The following is a 22,790-nucleotide window of genomic DNA, read 5'->3' on the forward strand; positions in this document are numbered from 1 at the left end:
TGGGGACCAGGCTGGGGCTGTATATTTCAGAGTGGTCCACAGAGGTGGTTCTAAAACCTTTAGATAGTTTGAGCTTGGGAAGAGGATGAAGAAATGAACTCCAGAGGCCAAGGAGTGGCTCATAGTGGGAAGGGAAACCAGGGTATGTGGGGTCTTGGAAGGCAAGTGGTGGCACAGAGCTGTAATCCCAACGAGTCAGGAGGCTGAGGCCAAAAGATCACAACTTGTGAGACCCTGTCTCAAAAAAGGGCTGGAGATGTAGCTCAGTGGTACAGTTCTCCTGATTTCAATCCCAGTACAAAAGAAGAAGAATATTAGAATGTTTCAAGGAGGGCATAGTGAGAAGCACCAAATGCCACTCAGAGTACAGGGGAAGAAGACCAGGGAGTTCCCCTGCACCTGGTGACACAGAGTGGGCTGCCCCTGGAATTCTGCTCCTCTGCTCGTTTGACCTACTCACCACATGTATTCCCCATGTGCCAGTTGGCATGCAGAACTTGGCACACAGCAAATGGACAAGATGGTCATTTAGTGATGTCTCAGAGCTTAGGTTCTTCTAATCAGCAGTCTCAGACACAGGTAGTTCTTCCATGAAACCATAACAAATCCTTTTGTTCTTTTATGTGTTTCTTTTTGAGTCGGGGGGTCTTGCTAGGTTGCCTACACTGGCCTCCAACTCAAGGTCCTTCTGCCTCTGCCTCCTGAGTACCTGGGATCACAGTCTTGCGCCGCTGCACCCAACTCTGTAGTTGTTTTAAGCCATCAGCTTTTACTGTGAGGCATCTGCACCTAAGTACTTAGAGATACAAAAAAATGAACAAACTTGGTCTTGACTTTCTAGGAACCCAAGTGCAGTCATGTGTGGAGAATCCCTGCATTTACCATAGGGAACTGCAGGAGACTAGAAGACAGGTGCCAGCCCAGCTGGGGGCATCAGGAAGACAGGGGGGATGCCTGGGCTGCTTTCAAAGCAGGAGTGACAACTGGCCAGGAAAAGGAGGCTCAGAGGATAGACAGGGACAAAAGTACCAGTTCTGCATATGTGGAGAATGGCTTTTTTGGAATTGGCTTTGCAGATGGGAGCCTCTAGGTGGCTCTAGAGGTATCCAGAGGCTGTGGAGGGTCTTGTTGGCTCCTGGTGAGGTGCACAGATTTAGGCAATGGGGTACCACCGAAGAAGAAGCAAGGGAGTGACAGGTAGATCTGTGCCTGAGCTTTCTTTCTCAGGCTGTGGGATGAGGGACAAGTGTGAGGGGAATAACAGCAGAGAGATGGAGGCTGCAGCTGTAATCCACATGAGCTAGTGGGGCCTGAACTGGGCTGAGGCTGGAAAGATGGGAGGCAGAAGGTGGTGCAGCCAGGAGCTCAGGATGGCCTTTGGGTTCAGGAGGACTTGAGTTCTAATTCTGCCTCAGCTACTTAGTGTTTGCAAAACCTGGGATAGATCACTTAGTCATGGAGCCTCAATTTCTTTACCCACAGAGAGTATCTTGATCCTCTTCAGGAATCACTGTAAAGTACTCTGCACAGGGCCCGGCTCAATTCACACTGTGAGTGGTAGTTACTGCTTATAGTCACACCGTAAACTGCGAGGATGGGATTAGTCCCTGAGTCTAACCATCCTGCACTGCCTACCTCCCTCTCTCAGCCATGGAGATCATTAGATTTGAGATCATTAGGAGTTGGAGTTGGCAGGTTTGGTTGGTGGCTGGTCATCCTTTGGGCTAGGAGTCACGAGGTCTGCATTGTAATCCTGGTTCAGCTGTGAACTACTCATGAACCCTAAGAATCACTCAGTCTCTGGGACTCAATTTCCCCTAAAAATGTCCTATAACATGTGATTGCATAGATGGTGGCTCTGAGTTCTGAGATGCTGCAGCTGTCAAAGCCAAGCTATAGCGTGTCCTGGATGGAAGGACTTTGGAGGGGGTTGGGGGCCTGTACCTCCCTGACGTTGGCCCTTGGTATGAGTGCACACTCCCCAAAGCCCCTGCCCCATTGAGTCCAGTCTACCCCTCAGCCTGGGAGGACTCTGGGCAGGATGAACCCCACCACCCCACCAGAATCTGCCCCCACCATGACGGTCCCCCTAACACCTCTCCCTTGTCTTTTTCATCTCCAGTCTCCCACCGGCAGAGCAGGAATAAACTTTCCAGGCTAAGTTAGATGGATGGTGCCCCTTAGCCTGGTGGGCTGCCCCCCTCATCTCCACACCAGCTCCCCTGTCAAGGGAGGTGTCTGTGTGGTTGGGGAGGGAGGAGGCACAAGCATTTGGGTGGGGGTTGGGGGTCCCCTGCCCCTAGAGTAGGAATGGTGCCCCCGGGGAAGAAGCCAGCAGGAGAGGCCTCCAACTCCAACAAGAAGTGCAAGCGTTACTTCAATGAGCACTGGAAGGAGGAGTTTCCCTGGCTGGACTTTGACTATGAGCGGAAGCTGATGTTTTGCCTCGAGTGTCGCCAGGCCCTGGTACGAAACAAGCATGGCAAAGCTGAGAACGCCTTCACCGTGGGCACTGACAACTTCCAGCGTCATGCCCTGCTGCGCCACGTCACCTCGGGGGCCCACCGCCAGGCTCTGACAGTCAACCAGGGCCAGCCCACTTTCGAGGGCCCTGCTGAGGGAGGTGGGGCCTACAGCAGCCTGGCTGCCACCCCCACCTCCAGGGATGTCAAGGTAGAGGTGGACTCTGCCAAAGTGGCGGTGCTGACCACTGTGTACTGCATGGCCAAGGAGGATGTGCCCGACGACCGCTGCTCTGCCCTGCTCGAGCTGCAGAGATTCAACCTGTGCCAAGCGCTGCTAGGCACAGAGCATGGCAATTACTACAGCCCCAGGAGAGTGAGGGACATGCAGGTGGGTGGCAGTCAGAGGGTCTGGGAGTGGGGAGGGAGGACACTGAGCCACTTGGGAGCAGCCCCAGCATGCTAGGCCCTTGTGGAACAGCCAGGCACTTCACTCCTGTCTACATACTTTAGAAGCTTCACTGGGGGCCTACCACAGGCTGGCACTGGGCCAGCAGGGGGTACAAGAGTGAGAGGCCAGGCTGGCCTTGCACACGGGGCACTCCTCTCACTAGCTAGCCAGAGGAGGCAACCTGGCAGCCTGGGGGCTTGATTGGCCCATAGATGGGTTTTATTGGTTTTCAACTTTTGGGGGTGGGGGTACTGGGGATTGAACCCAGGGGTACTTGACCACTGAGCCACATCTCTAACCCTATTTATTTATTTATTTACTTTTGAGACAGGGTCTCCCTAAATTGCTTAGGGCCTTGCTAAGTTCCTGAGGCTGGCTTTGAATTTGATATCCTCCTGTCTTTGCCTCCCAAATCACTAGGATTATAGGCACGGGTCACTATATCCAGCTCACCCTATTTTCAAAAAAAAAAAAAGTGTTAACATCCAAGAGATGAATGTAAAGATCTAGATCTGTGGCTTCTACTAAAAAGTGAAGTCCCCGTGCTCTCAGGGCAAGGCATGGGCTTGCCATCATTTCCCCTTTCCCTTTGGCTTGCCCCTGGCCCACTTCAAGCTCAAACATACTCACATGGCCCCTGGAGGCTTACAAGTTGCAGCTGTGCCCTAGGTTCAGCTGTGTGAATCCTGGGGGGCTGGCTAGGGAGTAGGGGAGTTGCATATCATCTTATAGAAAGATGGCGAACAGCACCCAGCTGGCACTCTGTATAAAGTCAGGAGTTGCTAGTGAACGTGTCTATTGCTAATCTCTGAGATGAACAGTGGAAGGAGACTCCCAGTAATAAGGTAGACTGGGACCATGTGCAGAAAAACAAAAAGAAAAAAACTAGCCTTCTTAGAGCGCTTTATAGATCATAAAGAACTTTTAAATTTATGAGAGCAATAATGAAAATTTACATTTATAAATCATGAAAACCCTTTATAAAGACTGGGGGCAGATATTAACTGAGACCAAGTATTACAGCTGAGAAGACTGAATTTCAGAGTGGTGAAGGGACTTTCCCAAGGTAGCACACAGTGAGTGCGTGGCAAGGCCAAGATTAGTCCTAAGTCTGTCTGACTCCAAGAACTGTGCTCTTTTCACTACCCTGCATTGCCTACCTCCCTCTCGGGACAAGCCTAATTGTCCTCAGGACAAACCTAACTGTCCTCCCTCCCTTTCTCTCCCTGACTGTCCCAGGTGGCCATTGCCAGTGTCTTGCACACAGAGGCCTGCCAGCGCCTGAAGGCATCCCCATTTGTGGGGCTGGTGTTAGACGAGACCAGGGACTGGTCTGAATCCCACAGTCTAGCCCTGTTTGCCACTTCGGTGTCCCCATGTGATGGCCAGCCTTCTACCACCTTCCTGGGCAGTGTGGAACTACAGGAGGGCAGGGCCACTGCTAGTCAGCTCTTGGACATCCTGCAGGCCTTCGGAATATCTGCACCCAAGCTAGCCTGGCTCAGCTCAAGCGTCCCCAGTGACCGCCTAGGGAGTGTCAGCCTGCAGCTCCAGGCTACCTGCCCACTGCTCACTGAGCTGCACTGCCTCCCTGGCAGGACAGATCCTGAACCCCCTGCCTACCTGGGTGAATATGAGAGCATACTGGATGCCCTATTCCGCCTGCACGGTGGCCCCAGTTCTCACATGGTTCCTGAGCTCCGGGCAGCACTGGACCTTGCAGCAATTGACTTGGCAGGGCCAAGGCCAGTGCCCTGGGCCTCCCTGTTGCCTGTTGTGGAAGCAGTGGCAGAGGCCTGGCCTTGCCTGGTGTCCACCCTGGAAGCCGCAGCCCTAGCCTCACCGACAGCTGCAGCCCTGGCTTTGGCCCTGCGCCAGTTCACCTTCGTAGCTTTCACCCACCTGCTGCTGGACGCTCTGCCCTCGGTGCAGAAGCTCACCCTCATCCTGCAGCCGGAAGAGCCGGACCTGGCCTTATTGCAGCCCATGGTGATGGCGGCAGCAGCTTCCCTCCAAGCCCAGCGCTGCTCAGGAGGAGCCCGTCTCCAGGGCTTCCTGCGGGAACTGGCACTCTCAGACCCCGACCGGGGCGGTGGGCGCTGCGCTTACCGCAGCGTGGAGCTGGTCGGCTACTCAGAGGCCGCGATCAGGGACTTGGAGCGGCTGCGGGGAGCCTTTCTGGACTCCATGCAGAGGGGGCTGCGGGACTCCTATCCCGGGCCCTCGCTGGATGCCGTGGCTGCCTTTGCCGCGATCTTTGACCCCCGCCGCTATCCGCAGGCCCCGGAAGAGTTGGGTGCGCACGGCGAGGGGGCGCTGCGGGTGCTGCTGCGCGGCTTCGCGCCTGTGGTGGTGCGCCAGCGCGCGCTGGGCGACTTCGCTCTCTTCAAGCGCGTCGTGTTCAGCCTGGGGCGGCTCAGCCCGCGGGCGCTGTGCACCAAGCTGGCTTGTGAGGACTCGGAGCTGCACGAGCTCTTTCCCGACTTCGCTGCCCTGGCCGCTTTGGCTTTATCTCTGCCCGCGGGCGCCGGCCTCCTGGACAAGGTCGGACGCAGTCGTGAGCTGCGATGGTGGGGACAGAGCGGGACCGGGGAAGGCCGGGGAGGCCACGTGGTGAAGATCGCCGTGGACGGGCCCCCGCTGCATGAGTTTGACTTTGCGCTGGCGGCGGAGTTCTTAGAGAGTGGATGGGGAGAGGGGCTCCTGGGATCCCAGCTCACCTGAGGATGGCTTCCTCATTGCCCCTTCAGCCTGCAGCCCTGGATGCTCCAAGGGCCAAGTCAGACTTGACTATGCTGCAACCAAGCTGACCTACTAACTGTGGTCTACCTAGCTAACCCTCTACCCCTGCTGAGCTCCTAACCCTGGGGGCTGCATGGGAAGAGGGGCCTGAGCAAGTGGACAGAGACGCTAGCTACATAGGGTCAGGACATCCGAACCCCCCATTCCCACTTCCTCCCTTTCCAGAATTTGGTGAGAAGTAACTTACCCTTTCCCTTTCTGGACCCCACCCACGTTTGGCCCTAGAAAAGTTGGGGGTTCTTGGTTGGAGGAAGGAAAACCTGGTCTTGGAAATTGAGGGAAAGAATTGGTCTTTGTTTCCTAGCCCAACACTCAACAGTATTTCTTCTTTTCAGGTAAGACAGGAGAACAGATGACTGTGCTTACTTTTTGGGGTGCTGGGGATGGAACTCAGGTCCTCATGCACACTAGGCAGTTGCTCTACTATTGAACTACCCCCCAAGCCCTGTGTTTGTTTTTACAGATTTTTTTTTAAATTAAAAACTTTTTTTTTTTTTTTTTTTTGTTTGAGATGGAGGTTTTTGCCATGTTGTTCAGGTTGGCCTCAGTCTCCTTAGACCATGTTCTTTTTTGACACACAGCACAGCATACTCTGCATGTGCTCATGGTTCAAGGGCACAATGGTTCATGGAGATTGTGGTGTCCTTTCTCCCCTCCCTGCCAGTAGGCTGCCTGAGGGCCTTTCTGTATGTGACCATGTATATAAACATACAAATCTACAAATGTGAAATAAATCTATTCTCTCATAGTGTTAACACATAAAAATCAAAAGGACTTCTTTTGGTTTTGCAATGACAGGGTCTAAAAAAGATTTCTTTCTTTTATAATCCTCCCCCCATCCCCCTGGACTGGATTTATTTCTAATTTACTTAAAATCTGGTTGTTCAAATTCCTAGCTCTCTTTTGCCCTTGCCTCAGACCTTTTAGACCAAAGATTGCAGACCCATGGTGCTGCTGTACCTGCTGCCCCTAAGGGCTGGCTTCTGGCCTGACCCAGGATGCTTAGGGTTTTTATTTTACTTTTTGCCTCCAGGGAAATATTGTTGGGACCTCACCAGGGCTGAGGAACACATCCCTTATACTGATGGATTTTCCATTCCCTTTTGTTAGCCCTTCCTGTGAATGGTATGGGATATGGATAGAGGGAGGGGACAGCTAGAGAGTGAGAGGGAAGGGGGCTGACCTTTTCCCAAGCCCCCTGAATTTGGGCTTCATTTGCAATAAAGTGGAAACCCAGCACATTTTGCAGTCTTCATGGTGGTATGTATGTCAGGGGCCAGCCCTATCTCTTCTGTCCCCTGCCTTGATTGACCTCCCCTGGGGAGTACATTTGGACCATTATGCTGCTTTTGTCTATGAGTGTGGGAGGGTCATCCTTCTGGGCTGGGAACCTTCAGCTGTGGACTTCCTGCCTCTGCTTGCCCACCTGTGAGAGCCCACCAATGGGGCCTATGATTTCTGTCTGCTTGGCTGATGCTACTTTATGAAGAAACAGGAGTTTCTGCCCTGGCTCCACACCCAAGACCATCGGCCTTTTGTTCTGGCTACAGAGGTAGGAAAGAGCCCTGTGGTTCCCCATTTCAGACCCCGCCCTTCTTCCTCCTGCAGCAGGCCCAGCCTCCAGTGCCCCCAGCCCCCTGCTGGCCTCCTTGCCCCTGCCCACTCGGCCTCTGCAGCCCCCGCTGGACTTCAAGCACTTGCTCGCCTTCCACTTCAATGGCACCGCCCCGCTCAGTCTCTTCCCCAACTTCAGCACGGTACGGGTTGGGTTGGTGGGTGGGTGCGTGCGGCCAGCTGGGGAGGTGGGCAGGGAGGGTGGCTCAGAGGCCAGCCTCAGCATCTGGGTCTAACCAGGAGCTCATTTTCCTGCCACATCCCCTACAGTGGCTAGGAGCCCCCTGAATAGGGACCCCTGGGCTCAGTAGAGGTTAGGGAACAAGATGGTGTCACCCCTATCTTGCCATCACTACTGCCCAGAGATGGTAGGTCTCCCTTGAGTTTTTGGTGCAGTGCCTGTGGATAAGCCATGTGTCTCTGTGTAGTCAGTGTGCTTTTCTATTGTAGTTTGTGTCTTTGTAGATCTTTGTGTGTTGTGTGTGGATGGAGTTTGTATGTTGGTGTCCTGTGTGTGTGTGAGCAACTCTTTGTGCCTGGGTAATTGTGATTAATGTGTATGCCTGCGTATCTGAACGGTTCTAATTCCATCTCAGTCACCCTTAGGAGCCTCCTTCCTCCTGCTCTCCAGGGTGGTACAGAGATCCTAAGGAGTCAAGGACTTTTGGAGACAGGCCTCTGGACCAGACTCCTCACTGTAACTCACTGACCTGCTCATTGACTCTTAAGGGCAGGCACAATCATTGTTGTCCTTGCTGAGAGCCCTGTAGGCCATTTCCTCTGAGGTCTCATCCCCACCCAGCTCTCTCAAAGCCTCTGTGCTCTTCCTGTGGGACGGTTTGGAAAGTTCCTCTTGACAAAACCAGAGAACTTCTGCTTGTGGTCAAATAACTAAGCCCCTGAGAAAAAGAAACATAAAAGCTTGGTTTAATAGAGGAAAAAAATTATTTAAAATAAGCAAAATAAAGAGAACACCTAAGTTAATATTCCAAGGAAATGAGACTGCTCTGGGAACCCTCAGGCCTCTAGTTGCTTCTCTCCCTGGTCACCACCTTCCTGGCCATAGTTTTCAGACTCTTGACAAGCTATCAGAGCCTTAGGCCTAGTTGCAGGTAGAACTGATAAGACAGGACTAGTCCCTGCTGGCGCATGCCTGTAATCCAAGGGTCTCCTGGAGGCTGAGGCAGGAGGAGCCCAAGTTTATGGCCAGCCTGGGCAACTTAGCAAGATCCTGTCTCAAAATAAAAAATAAAAAGGGTAGGGATTCCACCTCTTGGGTCCCCTTCTTCCTCTGGAAGAAGTCTTTTCTGCTGTCCTTTAATAAACTTCTAATTTCTCCTCTGAAAAAAAAAAAATTAAAAAAAAATAAAAAGGGTTAGGAATGTAGCTCAGTGGTAGAGTGCCCTTGGGTTCAGTCCCCCAAACTGCCAAAACAAAAGTAGGGCTCGTCTTCCCAGGTCCGAGCACACAGGCTGGGTTAGAGGAGGGGAAATCCCAACAGGAGGATTCTTTGTCCCTTCCCTGCCTCTTCCTGCCCCCAATTCTTCTTTTTTTTTAAATTATTTTTTAAAATTTTATATATGACAGCAGAATGCATTATAATTCATATTATACATGTAGAGTACAATTTTTCATATCTCTGGTTGTATACAAAGTATATTCACACCAACTCGTGTCTTCATACGTGTATTTTGGATAATAATGATCATCACATTCCTCCATCATTTCTAACCCCACGCCACCTCCCTTTCTCTCCCACCCCTCTGCCCTATCTAGAGTTCGCCCATTCCTCCCACGCTCCCCCTCCCTACCCCACTATGAATCAGCCTCCTTCTGCACCCAATTTTTTTTTAAGAGAGAGTAAGAGAGAGAGGGGGACAGAGAGAGAGAGAGAATTTTAATGTTTTTTTTTTCTTAGTTCTCGGCGGACACTACATCTTTGTTTGTATGTGGTGCTGAGGATCGAACCCGGGCTGCACGCATGCCAGGCGAGCGCGCTACCGCTTGAGCCACATCCCCAGCCCTGCACCCAATTTTTTGTCCCAATAGTTGTGATTCTTGTAAAACAACAAAACAGAGACCAAAGGGACAACAAGAGATGCCAAGAGTTCACTAGCCCATGGTTCTAGTTCTCAAAATCATTGGGTTACCCTGGCCATCCCCCTGCCTCCAAACAAGTCCAGGCTGACAAGTGAGTCAGCCAGGGAAGAGGCTGTCTCTTGTCTATGTCTAACATCCACAGGATAGGAAAGTTCTTCCTAGAGGCTGACTTCTCAGTGGTCTTTAGTTTTCTGCATTTGGTACTGTCCTTCCTGAATCAACCCCAGAGTTACTGTGCCCTCCCATCCCCCTCACAGATGGACCCAGTCCAGAAAGCTGTCATCAGCCACACATTTGGGGTCCCCTCCCCTCTGAAGAAGAAGCTCTTCATTTCCTGTAACATCTGTCACCTGAGGTTCAACTCAGCGGTGAGAGGGATTCATGGGAACTCCTGGGACGGGGCTGGGCAAGGAGGGGGCTGGAGACTGGGCTTCTTCTGGGGTCCTTCCAGAGCTCAGGGACTGTGCTCCTTATTTTCCAGCCCTGGATGCATAAGAGACAGTTCTGATACTTCAACTGTCCCATCCTCTCCTCTCTCCTGCCTCTTTCCATAACCCTCTTCTGCCTACCTCTAGACAACTGGGGATTCCATCCCCCCCACCCTTTGCCACTTTCCTATGTTCTGGATCCTTCTGCAAGAGAGAAGACTGCCCTTACCCACTCTGGGTCCCAGGGGCTTCCCTGTAAGCTCCTGGTCTGGAGCTGAGGTGTTAAAGCACCTCAGAGTTTATAGAATGTGTTCATGCCCATCATCTTGACGGGTTCTAATGATACAGCTGTGAAAGAAATAGAGGCACTATTATCATCCACACTTTTCAGATGAGGAAACTGAGCCTAGAGAGGTTAAGTGACTTGCCTGAGGCCACACAGCTGGTAAATAGCAAAGCTGGGATTTGAACCCAGGCCTAGCCAACCCCAAGGCTGCATACTTTTTACTATAACCTACCCCTGGGGAGAGCAGGGGCCTCATGCTGGCCTCCTCAGAAAGGTTTACCTCCTGTCCAGGCAATGCTGGGGTTTAGGTTAGATGTCAGAACTGCTGTCATGCAAGAGTCTGTGGGGCGCTGAGAAGGCCTCTTTCTCACCTTTGAGGGAGGTGGGCTGGGAGCAATAAGCAGGGATCCCTGGCTGAAGCAGAGAAGACACTGACAGCCCAGATTTGAGGGTCCCTCCAGTCTATCAGGTCATATGAGGCCTGCCAAGAGATGGACAGAGAACTTGCTCTGAGGGAGGGACTCTGTCTTCCTCATGCTACTCCCTGGCACAGTGCCTGACAAAGAGCAAATGCTCTGCAGCCATTTGGTGAAAACATGAACAAAGGAGTGAATGTTTCAGGGCACATGACCCCCACATATGATGACTACCCTGTTGTCTTCATGCGTGCATCTAGAAACTTTTTTGGGGGTGCTAATGTTCAAACCCAGAGCCTTGTGCATGGTATGATACACATTTCCCCGCTTTTTAAAAAAATTTAAGACAGGGTCTCACTAGTTGCCCATGCTAACCTCCAACTCTCGATCCTCCAACCTCAGTCACCTAAGTGGCTTGGATTACAGGTGTGTACCATCACATCCAGCTGTCATCTATAAACTTGATAATGAACATCTACTGAGCAGCAACTGTATGTACTAGGCCCTGTGAGGTTGGCATTATCATCACAAAGTTTATGGGTGAGGAGACTCAGGCTCAGAGAGACGATGTGACTTGCTCAAAGATGAACAGCTCTTAAGTGGTTGAGTCAGAATTTGAAGGTAGAGGCCACTTGCCTTGGAGCTCCTGTGTGAAAAACATTCTGTAAACATCAGGGTCATCTATGTGCTGTGATGTAATGACAAGAGTGCACTTCGTGTGACCTGAACCCTGCATCCCTTTGACGTGTCCCTCTGCTTAGCTTCAGTCATGGGTGGGACATGTGGACCAGGCAAGGAATTATGACCCCAGGCCTTCCCCTCTCCAGAACCAGGCTGAAGCACATTATAAAGGCCACAAGCATGCCAGAAAACTCAAGGCTGTTGAAGCTGCTAAGAGCAAGCAGAGGCCACAAAGCCTGACACAGGATGCTGTGGTGGTGTCCCCAACCCCTACTCTGTCCAGTGGAGCACCTGGAGATCTACAGAACAAAGGTCAGTCCTGAACTCTTCTCTTCCTGCCCTAACTCCAGATCTAGCTTCTGACCAGAGTTTCAGAGATTTCTGCAGCTTATTATCTCTCTTGTGTTGGAGTATTCCGTACACAGAGTCTAAGGCACATGGGCTACAGCCTGGTGAACTTCCCATCTGAGCATACTTAGCTCAGGAAACATGTGACCAGATCCCCAGGAGCCTGCCTTAGGCCCCCTCCTGGTCACCATCTTTCTGTATTAGTTCCAGGGCCACTGTAACAAATGACTATAAATTGGGTGGCTGAAAACAGTAGCATTTTATTTTCCCACATCTCTAGAGGTCAGAAGTCCAAAATTCAGGTGTTGGTTCCTTTACGCAGGCTCAGAGGGAGAACTGTTCTCTGTCTCTCTTCTGTTTGTTGCTGGCAGTCCTTGGCCCCTAGACTCATCACTCCAGTCTCCAGTCTCTGCCTGTCTTTACATCAAGTTGCCTCCCATGTCTCTGTGTCTTCTCACGTGATCTTCTTATAAGGTCACCAGTCATTGGATAAGTCCCGCCCTAATCCAGCATGACCTCATCTTAACTAATTATATCTGCAAAGACTATTTTCAAATAAGACCATACAGATATGATTTTTTTTGGGGAAACTGTTCAATCAGCTATACTCTGGAGTAACTCTGATCTTGGCTTTTCTCATCATAAATTAGTTTCACCTGGTTTGGGTGGATCATACCAGTACACAGGTTTCTGTGTCTGACTTGCTTTTGTTCATCTCATGAACATTCACCAACATTCATCATGTCTATAAGGTGTTGTGTATAGGTGTATCTTCTTTTTCTTCATTACATAGTACTCCACTGCATGAATATATCACAATCCTTCTGTTTGATGGACACCTGGATAGTTTCCAGTTTTATGCTATTATGAATAGTGCTCAATGAACATTCTAGCACATCTTTCTGGTGACTTCTGTTTAACATTAGCAAATCAATGTTGAGTATCAGGGTTGTGCGGCTTCCTAAGACCACTTTGTTCAACTTTCTGATTTCAGATGGGGAAACTGAGGCCCAGGTCTGGCTAGTGAATTGGTGGTAAAGTGGGGCCTGGAATTCAGTGCTGGTCATCCCTGCACCAGGGACCCTTCCACCCTACCCTACCATCTTCATTGTTAGTGCTAAGAATCGTGGGCTGGAGAATCATCTTGGATCTCTACTCTCACCCATGCCTCCCTTCTCCCCAGCAGTTCCTGCAGGCCCTCCACTCCAGCAGCCATTGACCCTGGACCCCCCATCCAGGGAACCAGCCCCCTCAGACCTTTTGGATGCTGCATCTTCTTCTTCTTCCTCCTCCTGCCCACCCTGCTCCCCAGAGCCTGGCAGAGAGGCACCAGGGCCTGAGCCGGTGGCGGCAGCTGTGGGAAGTGGAGTGAATGGGGAAGGCAGGAGCGAAAAGGGGCGCCTCTACTGTCCCACATGTAAGGTGACAGTGAACTCGACCTCCCAGCTTCAAGCTCACAACACAGGTCAGTGCCCCCAAGGAGCTGGAGTTGGGGAAGGCTGGAAGGCTGAGCCTCACCAGGTGTGGGCAGGCTTGAGCTCCTGGGCACTCTCTTCCAGCTCCAGGTGACAAAAGTACTGTGCTCAGCTGTTACTGGGCAGGCATTTCTGGGTCATCCTGCTAATCCCTGGGGAGGGAGAACTGGGAAGAGAAGTCTGAGGCAGCAAGAATTGAAGGTCACAATCTCTGAAGTTACTCCAGACTCCAGAAGACAGGAGGCACCTCCTCCCATTTCCTCCATCTCTCCTTAGAACAGATCAGGAGGGAAATGAAGATATTGTGTCTACCTATAACTAAAAGTAAATAAATATTTTTAAAAAAACAAAAGATCAGAAGGGGTTGGGATCAGAGCAGAAGGGAACCTGACCAGTTGCCCACAAAGCTTTCTTTGGGGGTGCCTGGCACGAAGCTAGAGACACCAAGAGGTGAAGTCTAGGAGGCTGGAGGGCAAAGTGTGTGCTGAGTAGCCTGGAGGCTTCAAGGGACAGCCCAGCTAACCTGATTTGGAGGGGGTCCCCATGGTCCTTGAGACCCCCTGTGGTACTGACAGACTGTCTTCTTCCTTATTTCCTCCAGGAGCCAAGCACCGGTGGATGATGGAAGGTCAACGAGGGACCCCCCGAAAGGGCCGGGGCCGCCCAGTATCCCGGGGAGGGGCTGGACACAAGGCCAAGAGAGTGACAGGGGGTCAGGGTGGCCGGCAGGGCCCCAGCCCCCCTTTCCACTGTGCTCTCTGTCAGCTCCAGGTCAATTCAGAGACTCAGCTCAAGCAGGTGGGAGAAAGGAGTCTTTGATTGGGGGTGGAGCTGGTGAGAGGGTGGGCAAGCAAGGCAGGAGGGCACCCGCAGAAGCGGGCAGAGTCGCAGGGAGGGCTAAGGAGCTGGGGTGGGCTCCTTGACGCCAAGCCTGCCTTGCTCCCAGGGCCACCGTGGTGAGTTCCCAGTACCTGTGTATTCAAAGTGTGGTTGCGGGTAGTGGAAGGTCAGGCAGTCGAAGGTAATGGAGTAGTTTTGGGGTCCTTGGGCTTCCTTATTTTGTTCACAGTCTTTGCATCTGTCCACTAGCACATGAGCAGCAGGAGGCATAAAGACCGCTTGGCTGGGAAGCCCCCAAAGCCCTCCAGCCAGCACAGCAAGCTGCAGAAGCACGCAGCGCTGGCTGTGAGTATCCTCAAGGTATCTGTCTCCAGGCAACAGAGCTGGGACCTGGGTCAGGAGGGAGAGAGTGGGTGGAAGGGAGGGCCAGCTGGGGGCTTGGTGGTATGGCAGGAAGGAGGCCACCTCACTCTGAGGCTGTCTGAGCAGGGGGAGAGCTAGGGTTGGGCTTTGGCCATCCAGGGATCTGCCCACAGGAATTTCCGGGAAGGTGGGCTGGGATTGTAACCTTTGGGGCAAGAGTGAGGGGTGGGCGTGCATCTCCTAGAGACCATCTCTACCCCATCCCCCACAGCCTCCTCCCTTCTCCCATCCTGGGGTTGTCCTCCCTCTGGGCAGGAAGACAGGTGGTGGAGAAAGCCCTTTGGAATGACTATTTGGGAGTGGGAAGGGAGGAGGATTTAGGTTTGGAACTCTAAAAAGCACGCTCCATGAGGCAAAAAGCCCGCAAAATGGGGCCCAGACAGGGGGTGAGCTCTTTGGGGGTCAGAGGCCCATCACTCCTCTCTTGTTTCTTTGTAGTCTAAACTGGCCTTGCAGAAGCAACTCACCAAGACGCTGGCAGCCCGCTTCCTGCCCAGCCCACTGCCCACTGCTGCTGCTGCCATCTGTACCCTGCCAGGACCCCTGGCCCTCCGGCCTGCCCCCACAGCAGCCACTACCCTCTTCCCAGCTCCCATCCTGGGCCCAGCTCTGTTTCGTACTCCAGCAGGAGCCATCCGCCCTGCCACGGGACCCATTGTCTTTGCCCCCTATTAGCCCTACTGAGGAGGCCAAGGCTGATTCCCAAACAGCCACTTACTGTCTCCCCCAAGACACCTCCGTTTCCTGCATCCCACAGGACTGCCTTTTACAACTTGGGGGAGGGGGGTCCTGCCCAGTCTAGGAAGAACTGGGCTAGTTAAGGGCAGCTACCTTTGCTCCATCTAGACTGGGATTCACCAGGTGTCCGTCCAGCCCTCACCCTCCTTTTCAGGTCCTTCCGAGGCTAGTCCTAGGCTCGCCTGCATTTCCCAGCCTGATAAATCCCAAAGATTTATGCAGAACCCCAGCCTCGTGGTGCTGTCATTTCCTCGAGACCTATACCCACATGGCCAGGCTCTGGACATCTGAGCTCCCATAAGCAGCCTCGCCTGGCCTGCGGACAAGTCTCTGACCTCTACCCCATGCTTTGGAGAAATCACTGGAAATAGGGATGGGGTCTCAAGCTGGCGAGTTCAAGGCTTTCATGACAAGGTGACTCTGGGATGTGGTAGAGAACCATAGAGGAGAAAGAACTCCAAATACTCTGGATCAAGTAGTGCTAGGGTGGAGTAGAGCCAGGACAGGCCCACCTGCTTTCAAATGAGGCTAGGATAAGAGTAGGTCAAGGTGGAACTGTGTGTCCAGACTCAAGTGAGCCATCCCATACAGCTTTCTCTTCTGACTTCTGGACCCCAGCTCTGGGGGACACCGGGTCCCCCTTGGACTATGGATTCAGCTAACACCAAATCTGCCCCCCCCACCCCCAGGACTCCAACATGAATAGTTCCCCACCCCAGACTGGTCCTCAGCACTAAGTTCAGCTTTCCTTCTTCCCAAGCACCCCTCCCACTGTAAAGCTGAATGCTGGGATGTAGTCTGATACTCTCACAGACCCACTTCTGAGCTGCCAGTCAGTGTCAAATCCTATCCACCCGACCCCAGCACTGTCCCCTCATCCCACAATATGGGACTTTGCCAGTGTCCACCTGTATCTTTTTTTGAAAGGTATTTCCAATGGGAGAACAAGAAAAAAAGGGGAGGGGAGGAAACTTTTTGATAATAGCAATTGTGGTTTTATTGTGTCCAACATATCAATAAATGAACTTTGAGCCTGAGCCTGTAGATGCCCTCTCCTTGCCCAACCCAGGACATCTGCCCCTGCTTACCTCTCCCATTCTGGGGAGAAGGGGCATGTACTAGAGGTCACCTGGCTAGTGTCTCACCTGTTAGTGTGCACACCAGAAGCATGAAGAGGGCACTGGAAGGTTGGAGGTTTTAAGCTCACTTGATAGCACATCTGCGTGAGTAGCTACCCTTCCGAGCCCCAATGAAAGACCTGGGAGCTCCTAGGAAGCTGCTAGTGATTTGCCTGGTTCTGTTCAGACATCTGAGGTAAGAAGGGCTAGAGAAGCACCTTGTCCGGCCTTCACCATGGCAGCAAGCATATAAACATAGGTGATATAAATAGTCCAGCTACTAGCTGAAAACAACCAGAGGAAGGGATGAAGACCAGCCCTCAAGGGCAGGTGGATAGATTGGGCACTGAGTGGCCACTCTGGCAACTGAGAGTGGAGAGTGTACTCCTGCCCCCTGGTGGTTGGAGGAAGAGACATGTCCAGCCTCCAGGGCTGGCAGACATAGCACCTTGAAGAGGGAGAAGCAAGGGGGCCAGTCACAGGTGGCTTAAGCCTCTGGCTTTAGAAAGTCATCCAGCTGGAAAGGATGTAGATTGTCTAAGCAACTCCTATCACTTACAGATGAGAAAATCAACACCTAGAGGGGAATGACGTTGCTGGGTCATAGCTTGCTGCTTAGCCCAGTCATCTCTCCATTCAACCTCAACCAAAGAGGCCCATCTGCTCTCCAAACAGGAAGAGGAAGTGAAACAATTGGGAGCAGGGGAAGAATTCATACAGAAAAACGATACTCCTAGGTGACTAGTCTCTTCCAGCCAAGGATAGGCCAGGAAAAAGGTTAGGTGAGGGATGGAGCTTCTCCTAATGCTAATACAAGTAAGCACAAGTACGCCACGCATACAATACCTGGATACCCATTCTCAAAGTCCAGGATAGTGCCTTAAGAGTTTGAGAGAGAGAGAGAGAGAGAGTGTGTGTGTGTGTATGTGTGTGTCTGTTACTGGCAGGAAGCTCAGGAAGTTGGGACCCTATAATAGGACCCAAATCCTAAATTGGGCACTTTCAGTATGACAGCTCTATTTCCTGTCCAGGGCAGATAGAAGGGATGCCGACCCACAACTCTAGGCAAGAGTGGAGAAAAATCTGTCGTAAGTTGGGAGGTAAGGAGGGAGAGTATGGGAAGAGGGCACTAGTCAAAATTATCTGCATTTCTTAAGAGTTCAGAGAGAGAAGTGGCATGGGCCTGAGATAGCCCAGATGCCTAGGCTAGTGGGTTGCTCCCTCTGCTGACTGGGAAGGACAGATTGCCTACATAGCCGCCTTACGCTTAGCCTATCCTCTAGAGTTCCAGAAGCTAGAACAGGGTTGGGAGGGTGAAGAAGGAATGGTAGCTCTTCAGCCATCCAAGGAGCCACTGCCCTTGTTCTTGCGGCTGAGGGGGAAGGCAGACTTGCTCTGGGGCTGGGTCATTTTGCTGGCCAGGTAGACAAAGGGCTCCAGGAGGGAGCGGCGGTCAGCCACTGATACCTCCCACAGCTTCACCTTCTCTGACTTGGCCCAATGCTGAGCCACATCTGGGTCTACACGCCGCTGTTCCTGTAGGTCACACTTGTTGCCCAGGACCACAATGGTGACCTGGAAAGAGAGAAAGAACAGAAGCCTGTGGGTATACACTAGATCAGGTGCAGTTGTTGGGCTGTCAGTTTCTGGAGAAACAATTGGTGAGAAGCAATCCCAGGCTTGCAGCTTAGAGGAAGGTTTTGGGGAATTAAAGTAAGAGCATGAAATTACCAGGAAGATTAGGGATTCCTTAGACAGAAGTTTCTTTGGTTAAGTTGTCTCAACATGTGGCCACCCCTGGAGGTAACACCCTTCAGTGACTTTCTAGCTCATAACCTACCTCTTGGCAAATGAGTGAAAAATGGAGCTACCACAGGCCTCCTAAAGCCAGTCCAAGGCCCATACTCTCCCACCACTGGGGTTTCCAACGGAAGCCTGGGCCACACACCTCCTTCTTATCCTTAGATTTGTCAATCTCCTTCTTGAGTAGCTCCACACGCTGAAAGGACTCTCGGCTATCTGTGCTGTAGACCAGGACGTAGCCATCCGTGCAGGAGAAGCAGTGCCGGGGCAGCTCAGCCCCATCTCGAAGCCCCCGGGTGTCATAGAAACGCACCTGCTCCCGCACTCCCCGATCTGTCTCAATAGAGCCTACATAGATATCTTCCTGGGTTTCAATCATCTCAGAACCTGGGATAAAATGAGAAGATCTGATGGGAAGGGAGATGGGAAATGTGATGATGACATCCTGACAGGCTGACCAGACAGGGAGAGGAAGTAATGTGGGAACTAAAGAGAGTCTGGCAAGACTGGAATGATTTGGGGGAACAGACATGTGTATCGTACTAAGCAAAGTGTGACACAGGAGTTTTTCCTTCCTATCTTGGATATTGGGATCCTTCCCTCCAACATTTGTTCAATGTTGTAGAACTAGGGATTATGATGTTAGTTTTACCCTTCAGAATGCAAAAACCATTGGGGCAGCTTTTAGCCTTTGCGTGTTTTAATCAAATCTTCTTATTTTTCAACATCTTCCACCATTACCTAAGCCCCATCAACACTCACCCACTACATGGTTCCCGTACAGGAGCTGTTCTAGGATTGAAGTTTTACCCACGGATGCCTGACCACACACGACCACCTTGCAGCTCTTCCCCATGCTTAACCTTCCACCTAGAGGAACAGAAGCATCCTGAGTGAGGTGAGGAAAGAGAGGTTCAAAACAGGGCAGACCTCCCAATAACCGAAAATCCAAGTTTGGAACTGAATGCAAAGCTTCGGGGATTCAGGACAGCCCTTACTCAGAAGACATAGACTCAGACACCCTTTCTCCGAAGAGGCCCCAGAAGGAAACTTCCAAACACTGAATCCCCCAGGAGTTCCAAAGATTGCCCAGAGAGCAGAGATCCAGAGACTACTCCCTTAGAGGGTCCCAAACAAACCTGTCCAGAGGAAGCTACTGACATAAACACCCTCCCACACAACGAGTCCTGCAATTAAGGGATACCCAAGAGAGACTGCCAGAGGGGTCTGTCTCCGCCAGAGATTTCCCCAGGTAGGAAGGCTTGCAAAGGGAAAAAGAGGCAGAGATAGATCCCCTAAAGCGGCCGAAGAGCAGAGGACATTATCCACGCAGGACGAACCCCGCCTCCCAGCTCCGTACCTCCTAGGGCTCCCGCAGAACCCCTACCCGGACCCTCCCAGCTGGCAGAAAACAGGGCAGCCGCAGCACCGCTACAGACTTCCCTCTTCCGCGGGTGGAAGTAGACTTCGTGGGCTCCGCCCCCGTCCTCCAGCTTCCCCCGAAAGACGAGTTCCGGCGGAGGAGAGCTGGGCGCCGGCCACACAGCGCCCCCAGAGGCCGGCGGGGGAATCCCAGAGAGGACTTGGCCTTGTAGTGCGGGGGCTTTCAAGGCTCTAGGCTCCTGAAGGTAGACTGCCTGTGCTCAAATGCTCTTTCTAAAGGCTGGCATAGTCTAGTAACGCAGCGTTTACTCCATCATTTAATCGTCAGATGGTTTCTTTTTTCCTTTACGGTCAAGCGCTTTAACACTGAACCACATCCCCAGCCTTCATCAAATGTTTTCTGAGCACCTTCTAGGGGAGCTAGACCTCCAAACCAACAATTACAGTACATTATGGTGAGTACTGTTACAAAGGTGCAATGGAGGGCCCCAAAAAAGGGACATTTAACATGGGGGCAGCAACATCAAGCAGAAATTCCAGGAAGAGGTCGTGTCTGTGTAGAGGTTTGAAAGGCTTAGGGGGAAAGGGTATCCTAGTGATACCACCAGTTATAGGTGGAGTTCTGCTCCCTCACATATTGAACTTTGAACATTAGAGAAGCATGCTGAGGCAAGCATATAAAGCAGGGTTTATTTAAAAAGGTGTAACAGAAGGTCTGGGGCTATGGCTCAGTGGTAGTGCACTTGCCTGGCATGTGTGAGGCACTGGGTTCAATTCTCAGCACCACATATAAATAATAAAGGTCAATCAACAACTTTATATATACACACACACATATGGTAACAGAGCTGGGCATGGTGCCACATGCCTGTAATCCCAGCAACTTGGGAGGCTGAGGCAGTGAAAGGGTAAAGTTTCTAAGCTGAAAACCTTGAATTAAAATGTAAAAGATTAGTTATTATTAAGTTCCTCTGTTACACCCAGATTCCTGAGATAGTTAAGACAACGTCCTACTGGCCATTCAGCCTAGGGCCCTGTGCAGCTTTGTCACAGGGCCCGAACCAATCAGTTTGAATGTGTACCCAGTTTAGAAGTGACCAATCACCCCTGCCCAGCCTGTTCCCGCCAATGAATGGACTAATCATATATCAGAGTTGTTGTTCAATTTTCCCGCGCCTCATGATGATTTGTTCTGATGTATGCAAAGCCCCCCACCCTCTCCAAAAAGTGTACTTAAGCTCTGCTTGACCTCTGCTCTGGGCTCTGGGCTGTTCTCCCTTCTTGAGTGAGCACAGAGTCCCAGCGCGCTGGAACGGATCCAATAAATCCCCCTTGCCATTGCATGAAGCTAGTCTCGTGGTCTCTTTCTCCGACGTTTCGCCGGACCCTTACAGCAGGAGGATCATGAGTTCAAAGCCAGCCTCAGCAATGTTGTGGCACTAAGCAACTCAGACCATATCTGTAAATTTAAAGGGGGGGGGGGGCTGGGAATGTGGTTCAGTGTCGAGTACCCCTGAGTTCAGTCCCCTGTAACAACAACAACAAAAAAAACAGGGATAACAGACTTCCCCTAGGAGGGAGAAGGTATCCCAAGAAGGGAGGCATTCTGCCCTTTTTATATGTCCTAGACTTCCTTTGTTCTCCTGCTCTCTTCCTCTTATCTTTCTCCTTCCGGGTATGTGATGACTAAGCCCAGGAATGCTTGGTGGGGTAGCCAAAAGGTGGGAAACAGGTGGGCTGAAGGGGGAAGGGCAGGGTGGAGCAGCCAAGGACACATTAATTAACAATCTTATAGCTCCCTGGGATAAGTTGCTTTAGCAACAGGTTGGGGCAGGGGCAGATTCTTGATAAGGGTGGAGGAAGGGTTCTGAAGGAATTAACATTCAATCCCTTAGGGGACAGTCTCCAATTTCCCAGAATCACTCAAACTTGGCCTCCTTGATCTGACCTGACTCGATTTACCTATCTATACTGACTGCCTGTCTAATTCTGGCTTCACTAGGGGGGGCGAAAACATTGCAAGAGTCATGGCATTTTCTGGAACTACAAGCATTTGGGTTCAATATTGATGGTAGAAAGCAGCCATATAACCAAAAGTCTGTGTGGCAGTGATACCGCTGTTGACCGGTGACGAGTCCTTGCTTCCCCGATGTTGAAAGAATAACACCAAAGAAGCACGCCGAGGCAAGGTCAGAGGAGAAATTAGAAGTTTATTAAAGGACAGCAGAAAAGACTTCTCCCGAGGAAGAAGGGGACCCAAGAGGTGGAATCCGTGGAAGTGCGGTTGTCTCCCCTTTTTGTAGTTTTGGTGATGGAATGTAGGTGGGAAGGGTTAGGACACAGGTGGGCCAAACGGGCAGGAAGGACTTTTGGGATGGGCTTATCATTTCTCTGGGATGGGCTATCTCCAAATCTGTTGGGGGCTGTTTCTTTGAGGTGGACTTTGGCCTAGGGCCTTTTTGGGACTTCATTAACATTCCATGAGTTGTCCTGTGTTTTCCCTGAGTCATTCCCAGCATGGCCTCCATTTTAGATTTCACTTGATATTAGACCCGATTTACCTAACTACACTGACTACCTAACTTTAAATCTGGCTTCAGCAGGCTGTCGAAATGGGCAAAAGGTGTGACTTTTGCAGTCCAGGGGGAGAAATAAAGAATGTCCACGCACTTGTGCCCTAGTCAATGCTTTATTCACTCAAATCACTCAATACAATTTCACTCTATAGGTTCTTAATCAAGAAAACGACAACCCTTAATATTAGACACTGCAACAACATAATCAATTCACAGGAAACAATTCTAGATTGATTCCCAGCAAACCATTCTAGATTAATTCTAAGCACTGCAAACAATTATGACAGGCTAATGACAGACATTCCCTCTGCGTGTCAGATCAAAAGTCTCAAGCCTTAGGCTTTAAGTCCAGCAGATGCACACTCACTCAGACCGGAGTGATCAGGTCAGGAACCAAGGCAGGCTTCTCCTGAGGTGGAGCTGATGGCTGTTTGAGGAGAGGGTCATAGGGAGAAGTTGTGGCTGTCACTAGGGTCAAGATGTGGCTATAGAGTTTAAGAGTGGTGAGGAGGGCTGGGGATGTGGCTCAAGCGGTAGCGCGACCCAGGTTTGATCCTCAGCACCACATACCAACAAAGATGTTGTGTCCGCTGAAAACTAAAAAAAAAAAATTCTCCTCTCTCACTCTCTCTTTAAAAAAAAAAAAAAAAAAGAGTGGTGAGGAAGATGCAGAGGATCAGCAACAATAAAAAGTGTTGGGATACCAGTCCAGGTCCTCATCAGGCTCTCAGCGTGAGGGCATCAGTGTTGGCTGGCTGAATATCTGTTCATTTGCTTTGTTATTTATACCAAATTTGGAGCTTTTGTCCCCTTTTTAATCCTTATCAGCTGCCACCATCTCTCAGT

General features: G+C 51.3%; 2 protein-coding genes across 13 annotated transcripts in view; one reads left to right on the plus strand and one right to left on the minus strand.

Moving 5' to 3' along the window:
* ZNF385C (zinc finger protein 385C) overlaps positions 1 to 15,886 on the plus strand; it is a 51,304-nt gene extending 35,418 nt beyond the window's left edge. For 2 of the 12 annotated variants that reach the window (XM_081271340.1, XM_081271339.1), the window contains exons 3-9: positions 7,324 to 7,472; positions 9,687 to 9,797; positions 11,387 to 11,552; positions 12,772 to 13,053; positions 13,665 to 13,861; positions 14,153 to 14,263; positions 14,765 to 15,886. In XM_081271340.1, the coding sequence (XP_081127466.1) occupies positions 7,324 to 7,472; positions 9,687 to 9,797; positions 11,387 to 11,552; positions 12,772 to 13,053; positions 13,665 to 13,861; positions 14,153 to 14,263; positions 14,765 to 15,001 (1,253 nt within the window). In that variant the 3' untranslated portion in view covers positions 15,002 to 15,886. Of the gene's footprint in view, positions 1 to 2,122; positions 2,854 to 4,152; positions 5,210 to 7,323; positions 7,473 to 9,686; positions 9,798 to 11,386; positions 11,553 to 12,771; positions 13,054 to 13,664; positions 13,862 to 14,152; positions 14,264 to 14,764 lie in introns of all 12 variants that reach the window. The other 10 variants (XM_081271342.1, XM_081271335.1, XM_081271338.1 and 7 more) reach the window with 9 other exon arrangements.
* A 150-nt stretch (positions 15,887 to 16,036) lies between these two features.
* On the minus strand, positions 16,037 to 19,459 carry NKIRAS2 (NFKB inhibitor interacting Ras like 2). The gene is made up of 4 exons (XM_081271421.1): positions 19,346 to 19,459; positions 18,748 to 18,855; positions 18,131 to 18,372; positions 16,037 to 17,757 (listed from the first exon to the last, which is right to left on the minus strand). Exons 2-4 carry the CDS (start codon positions 18,839 to 18,841, stop codon positions 17,518 to 17,520), a joined length of 576 nt encoding a protein of 191 aa, XP_081127547.1. The 5' UTR covers positions 18,842 to 18,855; positions 19,346 to 19,459; the 3' UTR covers positions 16,037 to 17,517.
* Between the last annotated feature and the right edge of the window lie 3,331 nt (positions 19,460 to 22,790).

This window comes from Spermophilus citellus, assembly GCF_964194105.1.
Source record: "Spermophilus citellus genome assembly, chromosome: 17".
Classification (NCBI taxonomy): domain Eukaryota; kingdom Metazoa; phylum Chordata; class Mammalia; order Rodentia; family Sciuridae; genus Spermophilus; species Spermophilus citellus.